The sequence below is a fragment of the Equus przewalskii genome, chromosome 10, assembly GCF_037783145.1.
Source record: "Equus przewalskii isolate Varuska chromosome 10, EquPr2, whole genome shotgun sequence".
Lineage (NCBI taxonomy): Eukaryota > Metazoa > Chordata > Mammalia > Perissodactyla > Equidae > Equus > Equus przewalskii.
In genome coordinates this window covers 42,516,807-42,537,496 of record NC_091840.1, presented here as the reverse complement: position 1 = coordinate 42,537,496, position 20,690 = coordinate 42,516,807, and the positions used below count along the sequence as shown (strand labels likewise).

The 20,690-nt window shown below is 57.8% G+C and overlaps 3 protein-coding genes across 4 annotated transcripts; 1 reads left to right on the top strand and 2 right to left on the bottom strand.

Annotated features, from left to right (window-relative positions):
* Positions 1-864: 864 nt before the first annotated feature.
* On the bottom strand, positions 865-7,010 carry TRAF4 (TNF receptor associated factor 4). Of its 2 annotated transcripts, XM_008527786.2 has the most exons (8): positions 6,125-6,277; positions 3,689-3,740; positions 3,197-3,323; positions 2,998-3,102; positions 2,766-2,927; positions 2,515-2,676; positions 2,279-2,434; positions 865-2,003 (listed from the first exon to the last, which is right to left on the bottom strand). In XM_008527786.2, exons 2-8 carry the CDS (start codon positions 3,694-3,696, stop codon positions 1,371-1,373), a joined length of 1,353 nt encoding a protein of 450 aa, XP_008526008.2. In that variant the 5' UTR covers positions 3,697-3,740; positions 6,125-6,277; the 3' UTR covers positions 865-1,370. The 2 variants fall into 2 exon arrangements, with proteins under 2 accessions (XP_008526008.2, XP_070418811.1); XM_070562710.1 differs by lacking the exons at positions 3,197-3,323; positions 6,125-6,277 and adding an exon at positions 6,737-7,010.
* A 503-nt stretch (positions 7,011-7,513) lies between these two features.
* On the bottom strand, positions 7,514-16,273 carry NEK8 (NIMA related kinase 8). Its single transcript, XM_008527780.2, has 15 exons — positions 16,152-16,273; positions 14,045-14,250; positions 13,573-13,805; positions 13,202-13,333; positions 12,492-12,700; positions 12,249-12,328; positions 11,984-12,165; positions 11,733-11,883; positions 11,257-11,333; positions 10,821-10,938; positions 9,996-10,146; positions 9,592-9,755; positions 9,273-9,431; positions 8,929-9,087; positions 7,514-8,526 (listed from the first exon to the last, which is right to left on the bottom strand). Exons 1-15 carry the CDS (start codon positions 16,196-16,198, stop codon positions 8,498-8,500), a joined length of 2,097 nt encoding a protein of 698 aa, XP_008526002.1. The 5' UTR covers positions 16,199-16,273; the 3' UTR covers positions 7,514-8,497.
* Positions 16,274-18,674: 2,401 nt separating this feature from the next.
* Positions 18,675-20,528, top strand: TLCD1 (TLC domain containing 1). Its single transcript, XM_008527781.2, has 4 exons — positions 18,675-19,066; positions 19,368-19,450; positions 19,547-19,629; positions 20,001-20,528. Exons 1-4 carry the CDS (start codon positions 18,873-18,875, stop codon positions 20,382-20,384), a joined length of 744 nt encoding a protein of 247 aa, XP_008526003.1. The 5' UTR covers positions 18,675-18,872; the 3' UTR covers positions 20,385-20,528.
* The last annotated feature ends 162 nt before the right edge of the window (positions 20,529-20,690 follow it).

Genomic DNA, 20,690 nt, shown 5'->3' with positions numbered 1-20,690 from the left:
GATTACTCTCATTTTACCAATGAGTAGGGATCCCCCATGTAGCTAAGAAACTTGCCAAAGAACAAGCACAGCAAGGATCCAAACCCGAATTAACTATTGCCAAAATTAAAGGAAGCTATACTTCTAAGGATTGCTGGAGCTTAAGACAGAATCCAGGCCCTGCCCTAAACCAGCTGAAAGATCACTGTGAAGTCAATTCACTCCTCTGTTCCTATCTCATCCGTCAAATATGGATATTCACAGGCATCCATCGAGGCTTGTGTGAAAGGCAAATGCCTATGGATGAGGAGCTCCAAGTGCCTTGTACACCTCAAAGGCTCCTTTGCTCAGCTTAGTCCCTGGGTGGGCTGGGCTTTGGAGTTAGATTAACATTCATCAAGCACTTATTTTGTGCTGGGAACAAGCACTGTCATTAAATCTTCACTAGAGCCCACCAAGATAGGTCCTTTTATTGTGATAAAAGCTGCTTCAGGTGACTATTGTCTTAAATGAAATAATGCATGTAAAGTGCTCAGCAGTGTCTGCCACATGAAAGTACCCAGTAAGTGGTAGCTATTATTAGACCAAGACCTGCCTAGGGCAAAGGCACTAGTCTTTGGTGGAGTGTGGATCACGGACTCCAGCCTTGTAAAATGTCCAGAGCCTGCACCTCCAGGAACTAGCCACCAGAGGGCAGGGCAGAAAACTATCTTGCACACAAAGCCTAATGCAGTTCCCCTTTGTCCACTAGGGGGAGACCCAGCAGAGCAGCTGGATCCTGGGGCCACAGCGGCAGCAGCCCGTCTCTGACTGGTCCCTTACTTCACAAGGAACCCAGCCTTCCAGGGCCTTAACCAACCCAGATGATTCAGGCTGGAAGCAAGCTAATAAATACAATTCAGGATTTATTAAAAATCAGGACTCCCCTGCTGTGCCCTCCTGGCACTAAGTAAATAAATAACCAGAGGGGGCACAGCTGGGGACAGGGGAAGCGAAATCACATCTCAAGACAGATGCAACTACCCCCTCACTTTCCCAACTCCCCCTCCCCCCTATGGCTCTTGGGACATAGCACCAGCAGGCACCTCAGTCCCCGGTAGTGTGGCCGTGGGCACCAAGGCATGTCTGCCCTGCCCAGGAGAGGAGACAGGCCCTGGGATCACTTGTTTCCAAGCCCTTGATGACCCCAAGACCTCCTCCTCCCAAGGGCCAGGGCTGAAGCACCAATAGGAGGCACCTGAGGGTGGTAAAGAAGGGGGAAAGGGAAAAGGGGTAACAGAACCCAGGCAGCAGAAGCAGCTGAAAGGGGGTCCAGCCCCCTCTCCAGGTTCAACCAGTGCCTCACAGGAGGTCATGTCCCATCCCCCTTTCTGCTGGAGCCCCATCTGCATTCAGCTGAGGATCTTTCGGGGCAATTCAACAGAGGCACGGATGAAGACTGCATCATCCCGCACATAGTTTCGCTTGCGGATATCCTGGTGGGAGATGAACTTGGGGTAACCAAAGCCCAGAGAACTCTCATCCAGGGAGCCCCTCCAAGTGCCTGGTTTTTGGAAATTCTTCCAGTTTGGGTCGGGGTGAAAGGTCTCAGTGACATGCTGTGGCTTAGCCAGCCCGGGGTCGCTCTGATCCAGCAGGGAGAAGGTTACACGGCGGGCAAAGGGCCACTCAAGGAGATTGTCAAAGGCACCTGGCAGCACGCGAATGTAGAGGGAGAGGTGTGTACCCTCACCACTGCCGTTGCCATTGAGAAATGCAGACACCTGCAGCTTGTAGCCATACTTATGTGTGTAAAAGGCCGGGCTGAAGCACTCGAGGTTGGGCTTGGCTTTGGCCTCCTGCAGCCGTCGCCCATAGCTGCCAATCTTCCAGATGAGCACGCCATCACTGCCCACCGATAGCTCCTCCAGCTCTCGCCGCAGCTCCTGCAGCTCCTGCCGCTGCCGGCTCACAAGGGCACACATCATGGCCAGATGTGGTTTCACGCTCTCCTCCACGTGCCGTGCCATTGCCAGCTTAGGGCACTGTTGGCAAAGCCCCAGGCCATGGGGGAAGGGAGGAGAGTTATCAGCGGGGGCAGGTCCAGAGGACAGGAGAGGGGAGGAATGGGTAGAGGGTGGTAGGCACCCAGCTCTGAATGAGGAAGATAGAGGGCACTAGGAGGAGGCTGGAGCTGGCCAGCAGGGGGAAGGACCGAAGGCTTCAGAGCAGCACAGCAGGAACCACCAAGGGCCTAGTCTATGTCTGAGGCTTCCAGGACCAAGAAGGGGACTGAGAGGAAGGAGGAGGGGCATCTCACCCTGTGCTTGCAGCCAGAGTCTTTGAATGGACATAGCACCAGGGCAGTGCTACAGCTGTCCTTCAGATGGCCCGGCAGGTCCTCCCGAGCCACAGTGCCCACACCACACTGGTTGGGGCAGGGCACAGGCAGCCTCGGACACTGGTACTGGTGGCTCTAGGGCCGCAGAGGCAGAGAGAGAGCAGTCAGTAGTCTGACTCCCAGCTAGCTACCCCACAACTAAGGAAGGGCCTCACCTGGATGGTGTCAAAGACGAACTCCTTGGCGCAGTAGGTGCAAGGCTGGGTGCGCTTGGGGCACTCAGAGGTGGCATGCTGGGCCAGCAGCCGCCGCATCATGCGGGCACCACACTTGTTCTCACAGTAGACACTCTCTTGGGGGCACATGCCCTCGTGGCTCTGTGGAAATGCCAAAGGCGTTGAGTTAAGGGCTCCCTAGGCTCCCAGGTGCCCCAATCTCCCTCTACCCTCAGTCAGGCCCCACTCACCTCAAAGGCCTCCCCACTGAAGTCACAGCCACAAAACTCGCACTTGAGGCGCCGCTTGGGGCAGTCGTGCTGCAAGTGTGCAGGCAGATCCCGGCGGCTCAGCTTGGTGGGGCAGCGATTGGGGCAGGGGACTACATTGAAGCTGCAGGTATTCAGGTGGCCCTGGTGCGAAGGGTGCAGTTAGTGCCTGCCAAGGGAGAGGCAGTCCTCCCCGTCCCCACCAGAGCCTCACCTGTAGGTGACGAAGTGGCCCGCTCCAGCGGCAGCCCTCCTCACTGTGGATGCAGCGAATAGGCAGGCCCAGTACCTGCACCTCCAGCTCTGGGTCTGGGTAGATCTGGAGGCAGGGATGAGGGGAAATGGTCAGGGTCAGAGCCTGCTACAGTCCTCAATTCCCACCCCCTCAACCCCCCAGGGTAGGCTAGCTCTACCTTAGAGCCAGTAACACCGTCTCTTGGGCTATATTCCCCTCTGTGTCCAGGAATAAAGGGCACAGTGGATAGTATCTGCTCCAATGCTGGATTCCAGGGTCCCCAACATGCCTGCACATGACACTCCCTTTGGAGTGGCAACCAATCAGCCTGTTCAGTCCCAGGCAACCCCCACACCCTCTGCTTCCTTCTCCCCAGTAGAGGGGTCCCGGCCCTCAGCCACAGGTCTGGCCTGTTACGCAAAGGGGAGGGGAGCACTTCTTGTGGGCACAGAGCAGCTCTGTGCACCCCCACAGGCTGGGCATTGTGCCTGCCCTCTAGGGTAAACAGGGGCCTCATTTGCAAACTTGCCTGGGGGGAAGGAACAGGCCACCTTTGTGGGGGTGCAGGATTCCGCAGCACTGTGTTGACATTGGCTCTGAGCCCACAGCTCCAGCCTCCACCAAGGGCAATAGCCTGTACCTGGGCCTCTGCCTGGCCCTGTGGACTCACCTTGGCATAGTCCAGAGGAAGTTGGTCCTCAGGGCATTTGAAGACTCCTTCACTGTGGAGGGGGAGGGGAGAGGGTCAAGGCTCCACACCATGGGAAGAGAGACCCCTGGGCCTCACCTCCTCAACCAGGGCAGCCTGCCTCCTTCACTCACCAGACCGGTTCCCAGCCAGCCCCACCTGAGAGGGCAAGCAGAGGCCTGAGGGTATGCACTTCCCCAGGACCCCAGAAGAACGCAGCTCTCATCCTGAGGAGGGGGGTTCTGGGCCCAGTGGAGACACAGACAGCTGCCTCAGACAGCATTTGGCCAACAGGTGGCAGCTGGCACCCCTCCCCCAGGATGGCAGCTGGACTGGGAAAGGAACAGGCTGCCGGGCCACTGCCTGCCCCCCAGGTTAGTTTTCATTGGCTGGCTGGGCTAAAAGCTGATGGGGGAGGGTGAACAGGGATGGGCTGAGATTAAGTATCAGCGCCGTCTAGCCCCCATAAGGGTACCCAGCCAAGAACCCAGGGCAAAGGTCAGCTTGGGGCCACCTTACTCCATCCCTTCCCTCCTCCTATGAGGGTGTGTCTCCTAAAGCAAAGAGGAAGAGCGGCTCACTCCAAGGCACTGTGTTTACAGTCTCATCCAGTCCTCACCGCCTGCCTCTGAGAAGGGGCTTGAATGTCCCCAACTTGCAGATGAAAGAACTGAGGTTTACAGGTAAAGCAGCCGCTGGGTATGTCTGTCTGATTCTACAGCTCGGACAAGTTGTACTACACTGTACAGCACACAGAAGAGAGGCTAGGGCAAGAAAAACTGTCCAGACAAGCACAGCCAAGACCCTGTCACTGCACGGCATGCAGCTGAAGCCTGTCGACCCAGCCCATGGCCCTCTCTCTCTTCCAGCAATCCCCCACCAGGCTGTTAGCACCTCAGGAAGCTGCTGGCATGCCTCCTTCCACCAACATGGCCTTGCTGACCCTAGCCAGGACTAGTCACACATGCCTGGCATTGACTAAGCAGGGCAAGGGCTCACCCAACAGGACTGAAGGCCCTCAGGCATGGCATTTCTGGCAGGTCTGAGTCAAGTAGGTGGGAGGGAGGTAGGGATCAAGGCGGAAGCAGAGGCCACATGGCAGCCTTACCCGTGATGGCACTTTGTAGGACCCGGGCAGGCCATGCCCCAGGTGCCCAAAGGATTTCTCACCCACCTCCTTCCCTTGACCCCACTACCACCACTGGCCATGCGGCCAATGCCAAGAATACGTGCCCAGGCACTGAAGAGGTGTGCCCATGCCCACGGGGCAAACAGCCTTCCTGGACCAACCTGAGTAATAGCCCTGGCAGGAGTGGGGAAAGAAGGGTGGCCCATGGGGGAGGGGGGTCGGCTTGGCTGCTTCAGGAATGTGCTGACTTAGAGGTTTTGGAGACAGGGAGGGGACTGAGGCAAGTCCCCAGGCTTCAGGCAGATTAGCCTGAAGCAGCTTGGGGCCCAGCCAGGGCAAAGGCTCCTCCAGAGCTATGGACACCCTTGCTCGTAGGGTTGGGGGCCGTGGTGAGGGGCAGAGCACGTCCCACCACCTCTTCTCTCCGGAGGACTCAGCAACACAGCTCAGGAGCTAAAGGAGAGAGGGGCAGAGACTGCTCCAGGCGGTGCAATGGAGGCCCAGACCCAGGGGAGAAGACAGGATGGGGGGAGGGGGCCGTGGAGAGGAAGAGGGGATTTCCGGGAGGGGGAGGGGCAGAAGCAGCAGAGAAGGTGGAGAGAAACGGGCTGACAGCCCCTCCCCCGCTCCATCCCGGAGGTAGTCAGGGTGGGTCAGCTGGGGGAGGTGGGGGGGGTGAGGGACGGGACTCAGCTGGACTCATCTGGAAACCAGAGGGCCGGCGACGGGCCCTGGAGAAGACAATGGGACTGTGTGTCTTTGGGGGAGTGAGTCTGGGTGTACACTGGAGGGAGGGAGGAGGGAGGAGGGAAAAGGAGGAGGGGGCAGCACAGCAGCTAGTGCTGGAGCATATGTGAGGGCAGAGCCGGCCCCAGCTGCGGGGAACAGAAAACAAAGGGCCTGCTGAGATTTCCGCCAGCCTAGGGGCTGCGCAGGACGGAGGGAGGGAGCACTGCAGGCAGGAGCCCCCGGGTGCCCCCGACCTGCGCCCCTCGATCCCCTCAGCAAACAGCCTCCTGACAGGGCAGTGGCTCAGCCGGCCTTCCCTGTGCTCTCGGGGCACGACCTCCCCGGGAGTGGGGGCTCCCTCACCCGGGCCTAGCAGCCCCTAGCGCGGGCAGGAGATTCAAGACACTACAGGGTGCCCAAAATTCAACGGAGGCCCAAGAACCACGGGGCGAACTGGGTCCTGAGGGCAGGGGCGTTCAGTAACACCCAGGGTGCGACCCCTTCCCTAAATTTATAGACCACCCGCGGTATTCAAGTCCCCCAGGGATGGGGACACCCACAGGGTTCCTGCTTCAGGGGAGATCTGGAGCGTCACAGTCCTCCCTCTATTGTGTGACCACAAGCAGCCCGGGCTGAAATCCCAGTTAAGCCTTTCAGTAATTGTGTGACCACTGGCAAGTCGCAGCCTTTCTCTGAATCTCTTGTTTCATCATCTGTGAAATGGGAGAACAATAGCGGCCGTTCTCGGAATGTTCCAAGAACCAGAAGAGGTTAGACGGGTGAGAACTCCGGAGTCTTAAGGTGCTACGCGGGACAGAGGGTTTAGAGGGCTGTCCTACTCTTCCCAGAAGGGTTCAAAGTTCAAGGCTGAGGCCGCGCTCGCGCTCAGGTGAGGGGGCAGGGCCGGCCCCGGGTTAGGAAGGGCGGCTTTCCACCGCCCCCCGCGGGGAGGCTCTGAATTCCTCCCTCCCGGCGCGGGAGCCGATGGCACCCGGGACCCTACGGACGAGCGCTGGGGTCCTCCCTCGGGGCCTGACGTCACCGCCGCCCCGTGACGTCACGGCGGGCGCCCCTGAGATCACGGGCCGCCGCGCAGACAAAGGCCCGGCGAGCCCCGGCCGGACCCCTCCCGGGCGGCGCCCCCCCGGCCGCCCCGCGCCCCCGGGCCGCACCTGAGGAACTCCTGCAGGCAGGTGTCGCAGAAGCGGTGGCCGCAGGTAGAAACCTGCACGGGCTCGCGCATGGGCTTCCCGCACAGCGGGCACAGCAGCCGCCGCTTGGGCTTCTCCAGGAACTTGTAGTCGAAGCCGGGCATGGCGGGCGGGCACGGGCGAGCGGGGCCGGGCACACGGCGGCCCCACAGCCCGCGCCTCGCTCCGGCCGCGCTCCGGCTCCAGGCGGCGCCGACTGACGGCCGTGGCCCGCGCCCCGCCCGCCCGCCGGAAGAGGGGCGGGGCCGCGCCCTCGCGGTCCTAGTGCTCGCCGTCGGCCCCGCCCACCTCGCGAGCTCGAGGGTTCGGGTCGGCTGACGGCCAGGCTCGCCCCCTACACGGAGCAGGGGCTCCTCTTTCCCCTTGGGAAGAGAGCTCGGGGGCCCTGACCCTGGATGGGGTGGGGGACCCCGGGGGACGGGCCGGGTCGGGCCGCGCCACAAAGCTTCGCTTCTCCAGAGTCAACAGGTCCGTCTCGGGGGCCACGTATCGCCCAGGAGCCTGGGGCTCCAGCTTCCAGGTGCTACGCAGCTGAAGCCTGGCAACCAGTTCCGGGAGCCCGGCTGGGGCGGGGAGGCCAGGCTAGGCTCTGGGCCAGAGGAACCTCGGCCCCAGCCTGAGGCTGCGCCCACATTCCTCCCTCGATCGCGGTCGCGGCCCTGCAGCCGAGATAGGGCCCAGCCCAGCCCTGGGAGCCTGGCCGCCGCCCCCATCCCTGAAGAGACCACACTCTAGGCAGGCAGCTGATGTTTTTATTGGTGCTACTTCCCAGTTATCTGAGAAACTGGTCTGGTCAGGCCAGCTACCTACCCTTTCTCCCAACCTGCTTTGGGGCAATGGCGTGGGGTGAGGGGCAACCTTCAGCAGAAGCCCTCTCCGCAGTACACTGCAGGCCGATGCACTTCCCCAGGGAGAGAGGCACTCAGAAGTTGTGCAAATCCCTGCCTCAGGATATAGAAGTGGGGGCGGGTGGCAGGCTCCCTTGGACTGCCCTGCCCCGGGCAGTGCAGAAGCTAGGCCAGGCTAGGCCGCCAGAATGGCCAGTCCAGGCAGGCCCAGGCTTGCCCTGCTCCAAAGCACTGAGCTGCTCCCACACTGGGCACCAGAGACTTATTTTCTAACTGGGCTGGAGGAAGGGGCAGAGTCTGAGTGGAGCCACAGCCACCTCCAGCCTTTTTCTGCCAAGGTTCTGGAGACCAGCATGCTTCCAAAGATTAAGTCTGGCTTCCAACTCTAGCCAGGCTGGACCCTGGGAACACCGACTTAAGAGGAGAAGGAGGGGCTGGCCGATGGCACAGCAGTTAAGTTCACACATCCCACTTTGGCAGCCCGGGGTTTGCCAGTTCGGATCCCGGGTGCGGACATGGCACCGCCTGGCAAGCGTCCCACATATAAAGTAGAGGAAGATGGGCACAGATGTTAGCGCAGGGCCAATCTTCCTCAACAAAAAGAGGAGGATTGGCAGCAGGTGTTAGCTCAGGGCTAATCTTCCTCAGAACAAAAACAAAGAGGAGAAGGAGTGGGGAGAGAAAAGAGAGGTGTTGGGGGAATAGGATGGGTTGAGTTTTAAATATCCAGGGCCAAAAGCAGAGCTTCACTCGTTCTTATGTCCCCACAATCCAGAGGGCTGGTGGGGACAGTCATGCCTCAGGCACCTGCACCTTTGAAGAACATTCAGAAGAGAAGCAATATCAGGGTGGTCTGGAGGTGTATCCAGGTGCCTCAGGGGGGGACTGGCTCATCTGTGACAGCTGGAGAGTAGAAAAGAGAAACGCCTGCAGCCTCCCAGAGGGCAGTGCCTCCAGCAAGCATCATCCACCTCTGCTCCCACTCCTACTCCCACACTGGGCCCTGGACTCTGGACCCTGCCAGGCCAGAAACAGGAGTTCTAACTAAATTGGACTTGGGGGCGGGAGGAGAAAGAATGCCTTTGGGCCCTGGGAAGCAGTGGAGGCAGCATTTCCGCGAGGCCCAAGAAGCACTCACCCTTGCCCACCCCGGCAGGAAGTTTTACCCCCACAGCTTCTGCTTTCATGTATTTGGGGCTGAAGATGCTTTTAGTGATTTGGGCTGTGACCACCCAGATGGGAGTGTGGGCAGGGGCCAGCTGAGTTAACCCCTGTGTGGGTGAGGTGGGAAAAGTTGTAACTCACGACGAACAGCCAAGAGAGTATTTCCATGGCAACAGGAGACAGAAGTCACTGTGTAGGGGTGTGTCTCATCCAGCTGCACTGGCCGAGGGAGTCCAGCGTCCTCATCCCTCCTTCCCAGTCGACCTCGGGCCCCTTTACCCCAAGAGTACACTTCACCTTCTGCCAAAGAGAATCCCAAGGAGGGAAATGGGAGGAGGACATAGCTTAGTAAGCAGCTACCCCCCTGGGTTGCCATAGCAGCCCCAATACGAGGTTGCTGAGTTCAGCAGCCCTGAGCAAGATAACCCCCCGTTGCCCATGGGCCTGCCCACACCCTATCTGCCCCCATAGCACCCAGTAATCACCTGCCCCAATGGCTACAGTGAAGGCATCCCCACAGGCCACCATCGCTATCTTGATGCCCTGGAGGCCTTGGACTCGACAAGGTGCCCGGCTGACCCGGCGAGCACTGGTACCCAACTGCCCATGCTGATTGCTGCCAAAAGTGTAGCAGTCACCGGAAGCTATAGGGGAGGAGAGAGGAAAGGAAGGAAGGGGCCTCAGCTGAGGTTCCAAGTGGTTCCTGTGTGGGTGAGGTGGGAAAAGTTGTAACTCACGACGAGAGAGTTACAGTGAGTGAGGAGGAGAGTCCAGCTCTGCCTCCTGTGCCCAGGTCCTACTCACTGGTCACAGCAGCCGAATGAGCAGTGCCAAGGTCCACACTCAGCAAGGCCTCCTGGTCCAGGGGTGCAGAACCTAGTGGTGTGAAGCTCAGGGCCTCCTCCACTTGCTGGTGGGGGGCAGGCTCCTCCCCTAGGGAGAAGTGGTCCAGGCCCAGCTTGTTGAACCTGAAAGCAGAGCCAGAAGCCAAGTCCAACTGAGACAGTTTGTTATAGACTATCCTGCCCCCACCTATCTTTTGGCAGGAGCTGGTGCACCAGGGGACAGATCCTACGGTGAGTTAACCCCACAGCACCCTCAGCCCCCCTCAGTTCTGCTCTCTGGTGGGACGTGGGCAATGACAGATGGAGCATTAGCAGCCAGAGAGGGTGAGGGGGCAGGATAGTCATCCTGGTGCACCTATTTACCTGTTGCTCCCACAGGCCAGGGCTCGGCCAGGCACAGTGAGGATCATGGAGGAGTCAATGCCACATACAACTCGCTGGGCTTCCTGTCCTAGGGGCATGGGCACCTGCTGGGGGCAGCTGTGGGACTCCCTGGTGCCTAGTCCCAGCCGGCCTACAAGGAGAAACCGGGATGGGGCTAGTTTGAACTTTGGGGTTGGTGATTCCAGGATGAGAAGGACCCACGGAAAGGAAGTAACAGCACGAGTGAAGGCTGTTGCCTCAGCCTGAAATGCCCACCCTTGGCCCCTGTGCAGGTCAAAATCCTACTTGTCCTTTAGGCCCTGTTCAGATGCCACCTCTGTCTCCCCCAGGTGCAGTCCCTTGCCATTGCTTGGTATCCCACACCTGTGGACTTTGGGTGGAGCCCTGATGCTGTCTCTCCTCTATCATGCATGCTGGAGATGTGTCATCCCTTCTCCCACTAGCCTGAGTCCTCCAAGAGGACAGGAACCCCATCTAAGTCATCTTTAGTTTCAATGCCCAGCCTGATGCCTGATCCAGAGAGGGCTGCAATAAATATTGCTGGATGAATGAAATCTCCCTCATTATGTCATCAGCACCTGAAGGAAGTGACATTTTATTCATCTTGTCTCAGCACCAAGCACAAAGTGGGCACATAATGGGTGTCCAGTAATGGTTTGTTGAATGAATAAATGAATGGAATCGGAGAGAAGAGAGGAAGGAGAGAATAGGCCATGGGGTGGAAGGTGCATATGAAGGGGAACAAATCACGGCTGGGAGTGCTGTGACATAGAGCCAGAGGCTGGAACAGGGTGAAGAGCTTACCGCCATCTCCACGGCCCCAGGCAAACAGTTCTCGCTCAGTGGACAGGGCCAGCACATGAGAAGCCCCGCAGGCCACCTGCACCATCTCATAGCCCAGCAGGGCCTCCACAATAGTGGGCTAGGGAGAAAGAGGAAGCAAGAGGAGACTGTGGGCAAGGGGCCTGGACAAGCTGCTTGGCCTCAGCATTCCCTGTAGGGACAAAGTTGGAGGCTGCAAATTCTCATGTGGTGGCTGTCTCTTTAACTCCCCCACACACACTGCCGCCCCTGAGGAAGTCCCGTCTCTCTGTACTTCCCCTAATGCTCCCCAGAACAGGTGCTAGAGGGACTGTGGCTGCTGGGGATTCCTCTGGCCCCAACCTGGGTGTCAGCTCTCAGATGTGGCCTCGTTGCCATCTTCCCACTTCCTCCTCCCCAAGGTACCTGCAACACTCACCTGGCTGATGTCATTGAGGCTGCCATGGCCTAGGCACCCATTGCTCCCACTGCCAAAGGTCATGATGATGCCTCGGTCTGGGAAGGAGGGCGGTGAGGAAACGGAAAGGACAGAGGTTAGGCTGTTTCTCCAGCAGACCAGTTCAACCTTGGGTTGGGAGAGCAAGAAAAAATTAGTTGGAGGCTAGGGCTGGAAGAATGGGATGGGGGCAGAAAAGGACAGGCGTTTCTCTTCCCAAGCGTGTGACTTTGGACAAGTGACTTAGCTTCCGAGCCTTAGCTTCCAGATCTGTCAAATGGGGATAATATAACTACCTTGCCAGGCCTGTTATGAAGGGTAAAACAGATTAAGTAAAGCCCCTGGTGCTCAATAACTAGTAGAAAGAAGCATTAAGTGAGCAGTGTGTAAATGAGAGGCAATGAGGAAAGTTGTTCTGGAGGACCTTCTCCCCACAGTGTGGTCCCCTGACGACTCACCAGTCAGGCAGGCCGTGAAGAGGTCCCCGCAGGCCACGTGCTTGATGGTCACACCTGACTGGCCCTCCAGGAAACGTGAGATGAACTGGGGCTGCTGCTGCTCCACCGCCCCGGGGAGGAGGGCGCCCCCTCCGGCGCCTAGGGGCGGGGCCTGCCGGAGGGCGGGGGAAGGCATGGGCGGCGCCTGAGCCCCTTACCTCCTGACAGGCGCCCCCTCACTCCATCCAGCTCCCTACCCCCAGCCTGCTCACCTCCCACAGGATGAGGCGCCCAGAGCGCGTGACACCGGCCTTCTGCGTGCGCCCCGCTGCCACCTGGACCACCTCTGTGTTGAGCATTGGCAGTCGCAGCGGGGCGCTGAGCCCACCACCCCACGTGTACACCGACGACAGCGGCGGCGGAATGGCGGGCCGTGCAGGTCCCCGTGGGATACCTGCGAGGACAGTTCATCAGGCCTATTAAACTGGTAGGAATGGCGTGGCGTCTACGGGGACCCAGCGAACGGCCTCAACTTACCCCTGCAGCGGGCACTGGTGGTCCTGCTCCCTGTGCTGCCTGGGGTCAGGGCTGGCCCAGTGGCCAGGGACTTCTCTGCCCTGCTGGACAGATGGGGACCTCAGGACACGAACTCTCCCTGGCATCCCCACACGTAGGAATGGAGGACTTGCCCTAAGCTTCCCTCTGTCCCAGTCTTACTGTGCTTCCACTAGGTGCCCCCCCCCCCGTTGCCCAGGCCCCCTCCCAACTCCCTGCACAGGCCTCCGCATGCGGACACTGCCCAGGTCTGTGTGGAGGTTGAGGAGGGCACGGATGCAGAGGGGCTGTGCCATGATGTGGCTGAGCGGTGGCCGCTGGGCTGGCTCCAGGCTGAGCAGACTCAGGACAAGCTGGCGCAGCTCAGGGCTGTACCGGTCAGAGATGGGTGCGAAGGTGCCGCTCATGATCTTCAGCACCAAGGCTGGCAGGTTCTGTGAAGGCACCAACTTGGGTTGGCCAGAGCCTTGGGCCAGGCTTTTAGGCGGCAGCACCTCCAGCTCCAGCCCCAGCCCCTGGTCTCATGGGGTGGTCAGGGCCCTGCACTCAGGAGCCTTCAGTCTGATGAGGGACTACCAGGATGATAGGGGAGCCGAACTCTGCTTTCCAGAACCTCTGATAGAGGAGCTGCAGCTGTGTCCTCAGAAACCCCAGGTTGTTGCAAAAACTTAAGCCTTGCCCTTAAGAGGGCCCCTAATCTGATGGGAGAGCCCTGCCCTCAGGAGCCCTCAGTTTAAATGGGGGGACCTAAGCCCTACCCTCAGGAACGCATGGTCTGAGGGAAGCCACAGCCCTGCCCTGGGGTAACCCACCAGTCTGGTGAGAGAGACGTGACTCAGCCACAAGAGAAGAAACACAGAAGTGGTTGGGGCTGAGGACTTCAGAGGGGGGGAGCCAGAGTTTTCCCAGTTGTCCCCTTGGGGGTGCTTTCTCACCGCAGCCTCAAAGGCCCTCTTGAGGCTGGCCAACTCGTAGAGGACGCAGCCCAGGGCCCAGATGTCACTCTTCTGGTTGTAGGGCTTGCCCTCACACAGTTCAGGGGAGATGTAGCATGGAGTACCCACCACCTGCAGGAGGGAAGCTGATATTACAGCCCCTGGGGAGGAAGACCAAGGGCTCTGCCCACGGGCCCACTTGAAGACAGTTTTTCCCCAAAGCAGGCAAAAGTGCTTTCTCCTGAAGGACCATCCAGCCAGGGGGTGAGGGGCCAAGGTCCTGGGGGGTAGGGGTGGGGAGATAGGGATGCCGAGTGGGCGTTGGCCCTCAAAACCTCTAGCACCCTTGAGTCCCCTCCATGCCCAGGCACCGTGTAGGCCTTGCTCTTGCTGCTAAGGATCTTGGAGATGCCGAAGTCGCCAATCTTGACGACCATGCGGTGTTTGTCAAGAAGGATGTTTTGGGTCTTGAGGTCCCGGTGCAGGATGAGGTGGGTGTGCACGTGATGCAACGCGAGCAGGATCTGCACAAAGAAGTGCAGGATGGTCTCCTCCTCCAGCAGGGAATTACAGCGCTTTTGGATGAACTCAGCAAGGGTGCCGCCTGCAGCCGTAAGGGACTAGTCAAGACCCAGGCTTTTCAATGCCTGAGACTCTGCTTTTATGAAACTAAAGGCCCAGATGGGGCAAGGGCCTGCCAGTGTCACACAACTGGGGTCAGAACTCTCTACCTCTGACCCTCAGCCAAGCCCATTCCAAGGAGGGAAGCCAGCTGGTCTGTGTCTGCCTGTCCTAGAGGTGAGAGGCCCTTGGAGCCAGGCCAATACAAGGATGCTGGCCCACCTGGTGCATATTCCATGGCGATCATGAGGGCCTTGTCCTCCAGGAAGTTCTCGTAGTACTCAATGACATTGGGGTGGTTGAGCAGCTTGAGGACCTGGCACTCATTTTGGGCTGCCTGCCGCTCTTCCTTGGTCATCTGCTCCACTGGGATCTGCTTGATGATCACCAGCTTTTGGTCGGCTTTGCGCAGGCACAGGTGCACAATCCTGAGGATGCAGAGTACAGGAGTGGGTGCCAGCTGAGCCTCCAGCCACACATCAGGCAGGGCAGACCTGGTGACTGGATGTTCCAGAGGGGAGGGGGAACAGGCACCCAGACTAAGAGGTCATCTAACTAAGTGCACAGAACTCTGAGTTTAGAAATGAGGAGAGCTGACCACAAATTGTGTGTGAGACCTTGAGCAAGTCATTTAACTTATCTGAGACTCAGTTTCACCAGGGGCACAATGAGGTAAAGTTAGTCTTGATCTCTCTAAGTTCCCACAGACTCTGGAGTTAACTGCCTGGGTTCAAATCCTGGCTCCTCCTCTTACTAGTTATCTGGTCTTGGATCCTGTGACATCATCATCTGGAAAATAGACTTGACCTTATAGGGTTGTTGAGTGGATCAAATGAGAAAATGCACTTAGCACAGTGCCTAGTGCATCAAAAATGCTCAATAGGACCCACAACTAAAATATATGCAACTATGTACTGGGGGGATTTGGGGATAAAAAGCAATTTAAAAAAATGCTCAATGAGTGGAAGCCAATCATATCATTTTCTTCCAACTGGTCAGTGTTCATAAAAGCAGGGTTCTTGTTCTTTCTTATTCACTTCTGCATCCCCAGTGCATAGCCTAGTGCATACTCCAGCACATAACAGGAGCTCAATCAGTATCTGCTGAATGAATGGACTATAAGATGGTCCTCTAGGTATCAAATTTGTGTCTCGAGCTCAGCCCTCTCCTCTGAGCCCCAGACTTATCCAACTACCTGCTTTGCATCTCTACCTGAATGACTCGAGAGCATCCTAAATTTTAACAAATTCAAAATAAAACTCTTGATTCCTGTCCCCAAAACCTTTCTTTCCTCAGTATCTTCCATCTCAGTAAATGACACGACCATCCCCAAGTTACTAAAGTCAGACACCTGAAAATCATGCCAGGATCTTTCCTCCATCTCACACTAACCATCAGTAAATCCTGTTTCTACGTCCAAAATATCGTGAACCCACCCATTTCTCTTTGTGATCTCTGCTATAACCCTTGGCCAAATTATCATTTCTTGCCTAAAATATTGCACTAGGCTTCAAAATGGCCCCTTTCACTCTTGTCACCCTCAAATCTAAATTCCACACAGCAGCCAGAGTGACATTTTAAAAATACAAATCATAAAAAGACCATTCGTCTGCTTAAACCTCTTCCCTTTACACTGCAAATAAATTCAATCCCTTAACCTGAGCCTACGAGGCTATAATCTGGTCCCCGCCCTCCGTGATAATCACATTTTATACCCGTCTTTGCCTTGCCCACTACATTCCAACTGCATTAGTCTGGCAGTTTCTTAAATACTCTGAATTCTTTCTCACGTGAGGACCTTCGCATATGCTGTTTCCTCTGCCTGAAAAGCTCTGCCTTCACCTTCAGACTACTCGTCCTCATTCCTCAAGTCTCGGCTTTAAACTTCACGTCTGAGAAGAATTTTCCTTGACCACCCCAAATAAGTACTCCTTGGTGTTGTATAACTGCTTTAACAGTGTCTTGATTGTTGTATAATTTTCCTATAGTCTGTAAGCTCCGAGATAGAAAAGACCACGCCTGTTTTGGTCTTATCTGTACACCCAACACCGAGAGCCTGACGTGTAGAGTTGGCGCTCAACATCTGTTGAATGAATGAATCAGGAATCCAAGAACGCAACTCTGCGGGGGTGCAAAGGCTTGCCGGGGGCGTGACCTCGTTAGAGGCGGAGTCTCCCAGCCAGGACTGGGACCGGAAGCCTGGGCGGGGCTTCCCAGAGTGGGTGCTCACGCCTCGGGGCGGGGCTAGCCGAGCACTGATTTCGCGGTCAGAGTTGGGGTTTATTCTCCATCTCCCCGAGCAATTTCCTCCCCCAGAGCCCTGGCTTACCCGAAGGCACCTCTCCCCACCACTCGGATCCGCTCGTACTTCTCCATCTCATTTCTCAGAGTCACATTTCCGGAATCCCCCACACCCAGGCGCGGCGCGTGCGCGGACCCGCCCACCCTGGGCCACGCCCCCTACGCTGTATGTTAATTGTGGGGCGGAGCAAGTGGAACAAGGTGTTGGTTTTGCCTGGGATCTCTGCCGATTTGCACCATTCCTGCAACCTCTATCCACAGTCTCTTTTCTAGGGTTCAAGGAATGGGGCGATATGCGATTTCTTGGCGCGCTCCGCAATGGCCGGCACGGTACCAGCCACTTTCCACACACGTGGCTGCATCTGGCCCTCGCAAAGCTTCCCTAGACCGGAGGAGTGCCCCGCGCGGGCCAAGTGAGGGTGGGAAGCGAGGACCGACCTCTCTCTGACCCCCTCTTTGCCCACTAGTGACGCTGTTTGGGAAAGAGGAGCAGATTCTCATTGACATGCAAACAATAAACAGTACCAAAACTGAAAAGAGGGGCCAGCCTGGTGGCGCAGCAGTTAAGTTCGCATGTTTCCCTTCGGAGGCCTGGGGTTCGCAAGTTCGGATCCCGGGTTCGGACATGGACCGCTTGGCAAGCCATGCTGTGGCAGGCGTCCCACATATAAAGTAGAGGAAGATGGGCACGGATGTTAGCTTAGGGCCAGTCTTCCTCAGCAAAAAGAGGAGGATTGGCAGCAGATGTTAGCTCAGGGCTAATCTTGCTCAAAAAAAAAAAAAAAAAAGAAAGAAAGAAAGAAAGAAAGAAAAAACTGAACCGAAAGCATCACTGCTTTCGGTCTGTGGGGCAGGGAACAGAGTTAGTTTCGTGTTTGCCTAGGGAGGGACCCGGGGAAACCGCTAGCTGTACAAGTTGATTCACCTAGGGAGGACGTGACATGGTCTCCAGGCTGTCCTGACTAGTGAGCACCGCGGTCGTCAACACCCTCAACTACCCGATGCACACACACAACACTGTCGCAGGGTAATCTGCCTTCATAGCTCAACTAGGGCGAACCTCCTTAGGGGAAGGTGGGAGAGAAGTGGACCACTATCTGAGGGTCAGGGGGAGGCCGATATGGGTTTAAGGCTTCTGCCCAGAGGTAGGCTAGTTAGTACGATTGTCTAGGATCTTGACCGGAAGTGAGTTTAATTCCAGGCGTCTCTCTGGAGCTTCTTGCTCCTCGCAAGCCCCATAAAAGCTCAGGTAAGGAGCAGAAGGATGGTCATTAGCTAAGGGATAGCGTCCCTGTTTCGGAGTGGGTGAGGGCTGTGAGGAAAGGGGTGTTTATCTTCTGCTCTCACTCTACCCCTGGAAAGGGTGCCCAAACCTGCCCATGTGGAATGACCACTGGAACGGCCCCATGAGGGCCTCTCGGTCGCTGGCTCCGGCCGGTGTTGGCTGGCGGACAAAGCTGCCCCGTGAGCAAAGGGGAGCACAGAGGCGGAAAGCCGCTCACCCGGGACACTCGTGCTCTCACCTAGAAACCGATCGGGCCTTGGTTGACCCATGAGCCCCACAGGGGTTAATTTGTAACCTTGGAGCCATCGCGGGAGGCAGAGCAAACACCCAAACTGCTTGGCCCCTAGGTCTCTTGCGCCTCAGGCTTCTGGCTTTTCCTGCCTTTCGCAAAACCGCTCACCGCCTTCTCCCCCTACTACTCACTTCCTCTCCTTTACCACCCTGCCGCCCCGTGCCCCCTCGCCCCGGCTCTCAGAAGCTCCTCCGTTCGCCAGAGTCTGGCTAACTCTCCCCTGAAAGCAACCACCTCGTTCCTCTGGAGGCGGGAGGGGATCCCACGCCACAGTGTGGACAGACTGACACCTAGTGGCCGCGACCTGTAACTGCTCCAGGCCACTGCCCTGAAGAGTGAGGATCACCCCGCAGCCTGGGGAAGTCAGCCGGCTTCCCGGCCCCAGCCTCCAGGGAGCCGGAAGAAGAGAGCTGAGACTGTCTGAGGGAGGACCGTGACGGCCGCTCGGTCCCTGGAGCCCAAGAGCGGACTGGGAGGAGGGATGGTGATGGGTTAGTCAACAGTTTCTAGGCACCGACTCGGTGCGGGGCGCGGTAGAGGCAGGTAAACATGTCCGTCTCTGGCTTGAAGAAGCAGCTAGTGATCCAGTGGAGGAACGGGGCCTGGCTAGGGATCGTTGTCCGAGGCGGGGCTCCGACCTGTCCCCAGAACCAGGGTTTAAAGGACGTGGGGGTGTGACAGGAACCGCCCAGCTCTGCCCAGAAAGGCGTTGAGGGCGGAGAGAGAGTTCTCTCAGTACCGCCCAGGTTGGGGAGCCGGTGGCCCCGGGGAAAGTGGGGACGCGGGTTAATAAGGCCAAGCCAGCAAGGCGGGACTCCGTCGGCAGTCGGGAGGCGCCTGGCGCCCCCAGAACAGCCCCTTTTCGCCCGAAGGCTGCGGGAGCCGGGCAGGAGGCCCCCGTGAAAAGGGGCTCGCGCCCTCGGTGCCGGGGAGGCGCCGGAGGGGCGGGGACAGGCGGATGGGGCGGGGCGGGCGGCTGGAGGCGGGGGTAGAGGCCCGCGGGGAGGGCCGGGGAGGAGTGACGGGGCCTAGAGAGCTCCCCGAATACGGTGCGAGGCTGGCGGCCGGCGGAAGAGGCGTCCGGGGTGACTGGCCAGCGAGGGAGCTACGTTCCCTGAACAGCCCGGGGAGCCGCCTAGAGGGCGGACATTCAGACGGCGGGAAGGGCCAGCATGCCCCCCCTGCTGCACCCCGCCCTGCCGCTGCTCCTGGGCGCCACGCTGACCTTCCGGGCTCTCCGGCGCGCGCTCTGTCGCTTGCCCCTGCCCAAGCACGTGCGCGCCGACCCGCTGCGCACCTGGCGCTGGCACAACCTGCTCGTCTCCTTCGCGCATTCCATTGTGTCAGGGACCTGGGCGCTGCTGTGGTGAGTGAAGGCCTGGGGAGTGAAGGTGGCTAGAGGATCCCGCGTTACTCTCCCCATCCCTCACGGACGGGCTGAGGCCACGCAGTCCCACCTGATTCCCTATTTGGAATGCTGTCCAACCAGAAGCGGCAGCGGCCCCAGGGGAGACGGGAGACACCTGGGTTTCAGCCAAGCCCCTCCTCGCTCCCCAGTCAGCCAAAAGCGCGATCCCAGACTCCTCGGGGACTGGCAAGGGTAATAGGGGAGTTGAGGGTCCTTGAGGATGCCGAGATGAGAGCCTGCCCTCTTCCCTCCTTTCTAGTGTATGGCAGGCTCCCGAGATGCTTGTGGAAATTGAGACGGCATGGTCGCTTTCTGGCTATCTGCTCGTTTGCTTCTCCGCGGGTAAGTCTTGCCCAGGAAACATTAAGTCGGTAGGAGGACAGGGCGTAGCTGCTTCTTCAGTCCCCTTCATGATCTGTTCCCCCATCCCTCCCCTAGGGTATTTTATCCACGACACGGTAGACATCGTGGTTAGTCGTCAGGCTCGAGCTTCTTGGGAATACCTCGTCCATCACGTCATGGTATGTGAGAAGCATGGGACGCGGTATGCTAGCAACCTACTCTCAGCCCTGTCTTTCTGAACCTGGGAGGTAAAGACCATCTTTTCTTAACCCCATTCCCATCTTGTGTCCTGCATCTCATGCTAGGATGCTAAGGGTTGACACTGTCTCCGTGCCATTGGCTTACTATTTGAGGCCAGCAATTCATGGCCTTCCTTAGACTGGAAACCCCACACCCAGAGCCAGAACCTGTGGGCTGGGATCAAAACTTAATCGTGTTGAATCCACTGTAAACTATAGTATTCCAAGAGGAAACGAGAGGATTTTCCAGCCCTCAGTCTGGGAGCCTTGGTGTCTGGGTTCCCTAACCTGGTCTCTCCCTTGTCTTCTAGGCCATGGCTGCCTTCTTTTCAGGCATCTTTTGGCGCAGTTTCGTCGGTGGGGGCGTCCTAACACTGCTGGTGGAGGTCAGCAACATCTTCCTCACCATCCGCATGATGATGAAGATCAACAATGCCCAGGATCTCCTCCTCTACCGGATCAATAAGTATGTCAACTTGGTTATGTACTTTCTCTTCCGCCTGGCCCCTCAGGCCTACCTCACCCATTTCTTCCTGCGTTACGTGGGCCAGATGACCCTTGGCACCTTTCTGCTGGGTGTCCTGCTCATGCTGGATGTCATGATCCTCATCTACTTTTCCCGCCTCCTCCGCTCGGACTTCTGCCCTGAGCGTGTCCCCCGCCGGCAACAGAAAGACAAGTTCTTGACTGAGTGAAAGGCACAGAGCCTGGGACTTGTGGCAAGGAGACAAACACAACCAGGAACAGCCTCCAACAGAAACTGAGAGACAGCCCCAAGTCTGGAGCATCCTCTCCATGTTTCAAGCTTGCGCCCACCATTGAAAACATTAATGAAAGCACTCCTCTGAAGTCCTTGTCCTTTCTTTGTCAAGGAGAGGGGAGCAGACAGACCGGTTGGAGATGATAGATGGGTGTGGGGACATGGTGCCAGCCCCACACTGCCCTGAAAATGAATGCTAATGAAAACCCTGGGTGTTGGTTTCATATAAAGCCTCTTCCAG

What these genes read in the sequence shown, in the direction of transcription:
- TRAF4 (XM_070562710.1), bottom strand. Translation starts at nt 6,879, where the DNA reads ATGCCCGGCTTCGACTACAAGTTCCTGGAGAAGCCCAAGCGGCGGCTG. An exon ending in TCAGTGGGGAGGCCTTTGAG is followed by an intron (nt 2,677 to 2,765) that starts GTGAGTGGGGCC and finishes GCATTTCCACAG; the next exon opens with AGCCACGAGGGCATGTGCCC. An exon ending in TCGTCTTTGACACCATCCAG is followed by an intron (nt 2,435 to 2,514) that starts GTGAGGCCCTTC and finishes CTGCGGCCCTAG; the next exon opens with AGCCACCAGTACCAGTGTCC.
- NEK8 (XM_008527780.2), bottom strand. Translation starts at nt 16,198, where the DNA reads ATGGAGAAGTACGAGCGGATCCGAGTGGTGGGGAGAGGTGCCTTCGG. An exon ending in CTGGGGCCGTGGAGATGGCG is followed by an intron (nt 10,147 to 10,820) that starts GTAAGCTCTTCA and finishes TTCTCCTTGTAG; the next exon opens with GCCGGCTGGGACTAGGCACC. An exon ending in TCATTCGGCTGCTGTGACCA is followed by an intron (nt 9,432 to 9,591) that starts GTGAGTAGGACC and finishes CCTCCCCTATAG; the next exon opens with CTTCCGGTGACTGCTACACT.
- TLCD1 (XM_008527781.2), top strand. Translation starts at nt 18,873, where the DNA reads ATGCCCCCCCTGCTGCACCCCGCCCTGCCGCTGCTCCTGGGCGCCACG. An exon ending in GGGACCTGGGCGCTGCTGTG is followed by an intron (nt 19,067 to 19,367) that starts GTGAGTGAAGGC and finishes CCTCCTTTCTAG; the next exon opens with TGTATGGCAGGCTCCCGAGA. An exon ending in GCTCGTTTGCTTCTCCGCGG is followed by an intron (nt 19,451 to 19,546) that starts GTAAGTCTTGCC and finishes TCCCTCCCCTAG; the next exon opens with GGTATTTTATCCACGACACG.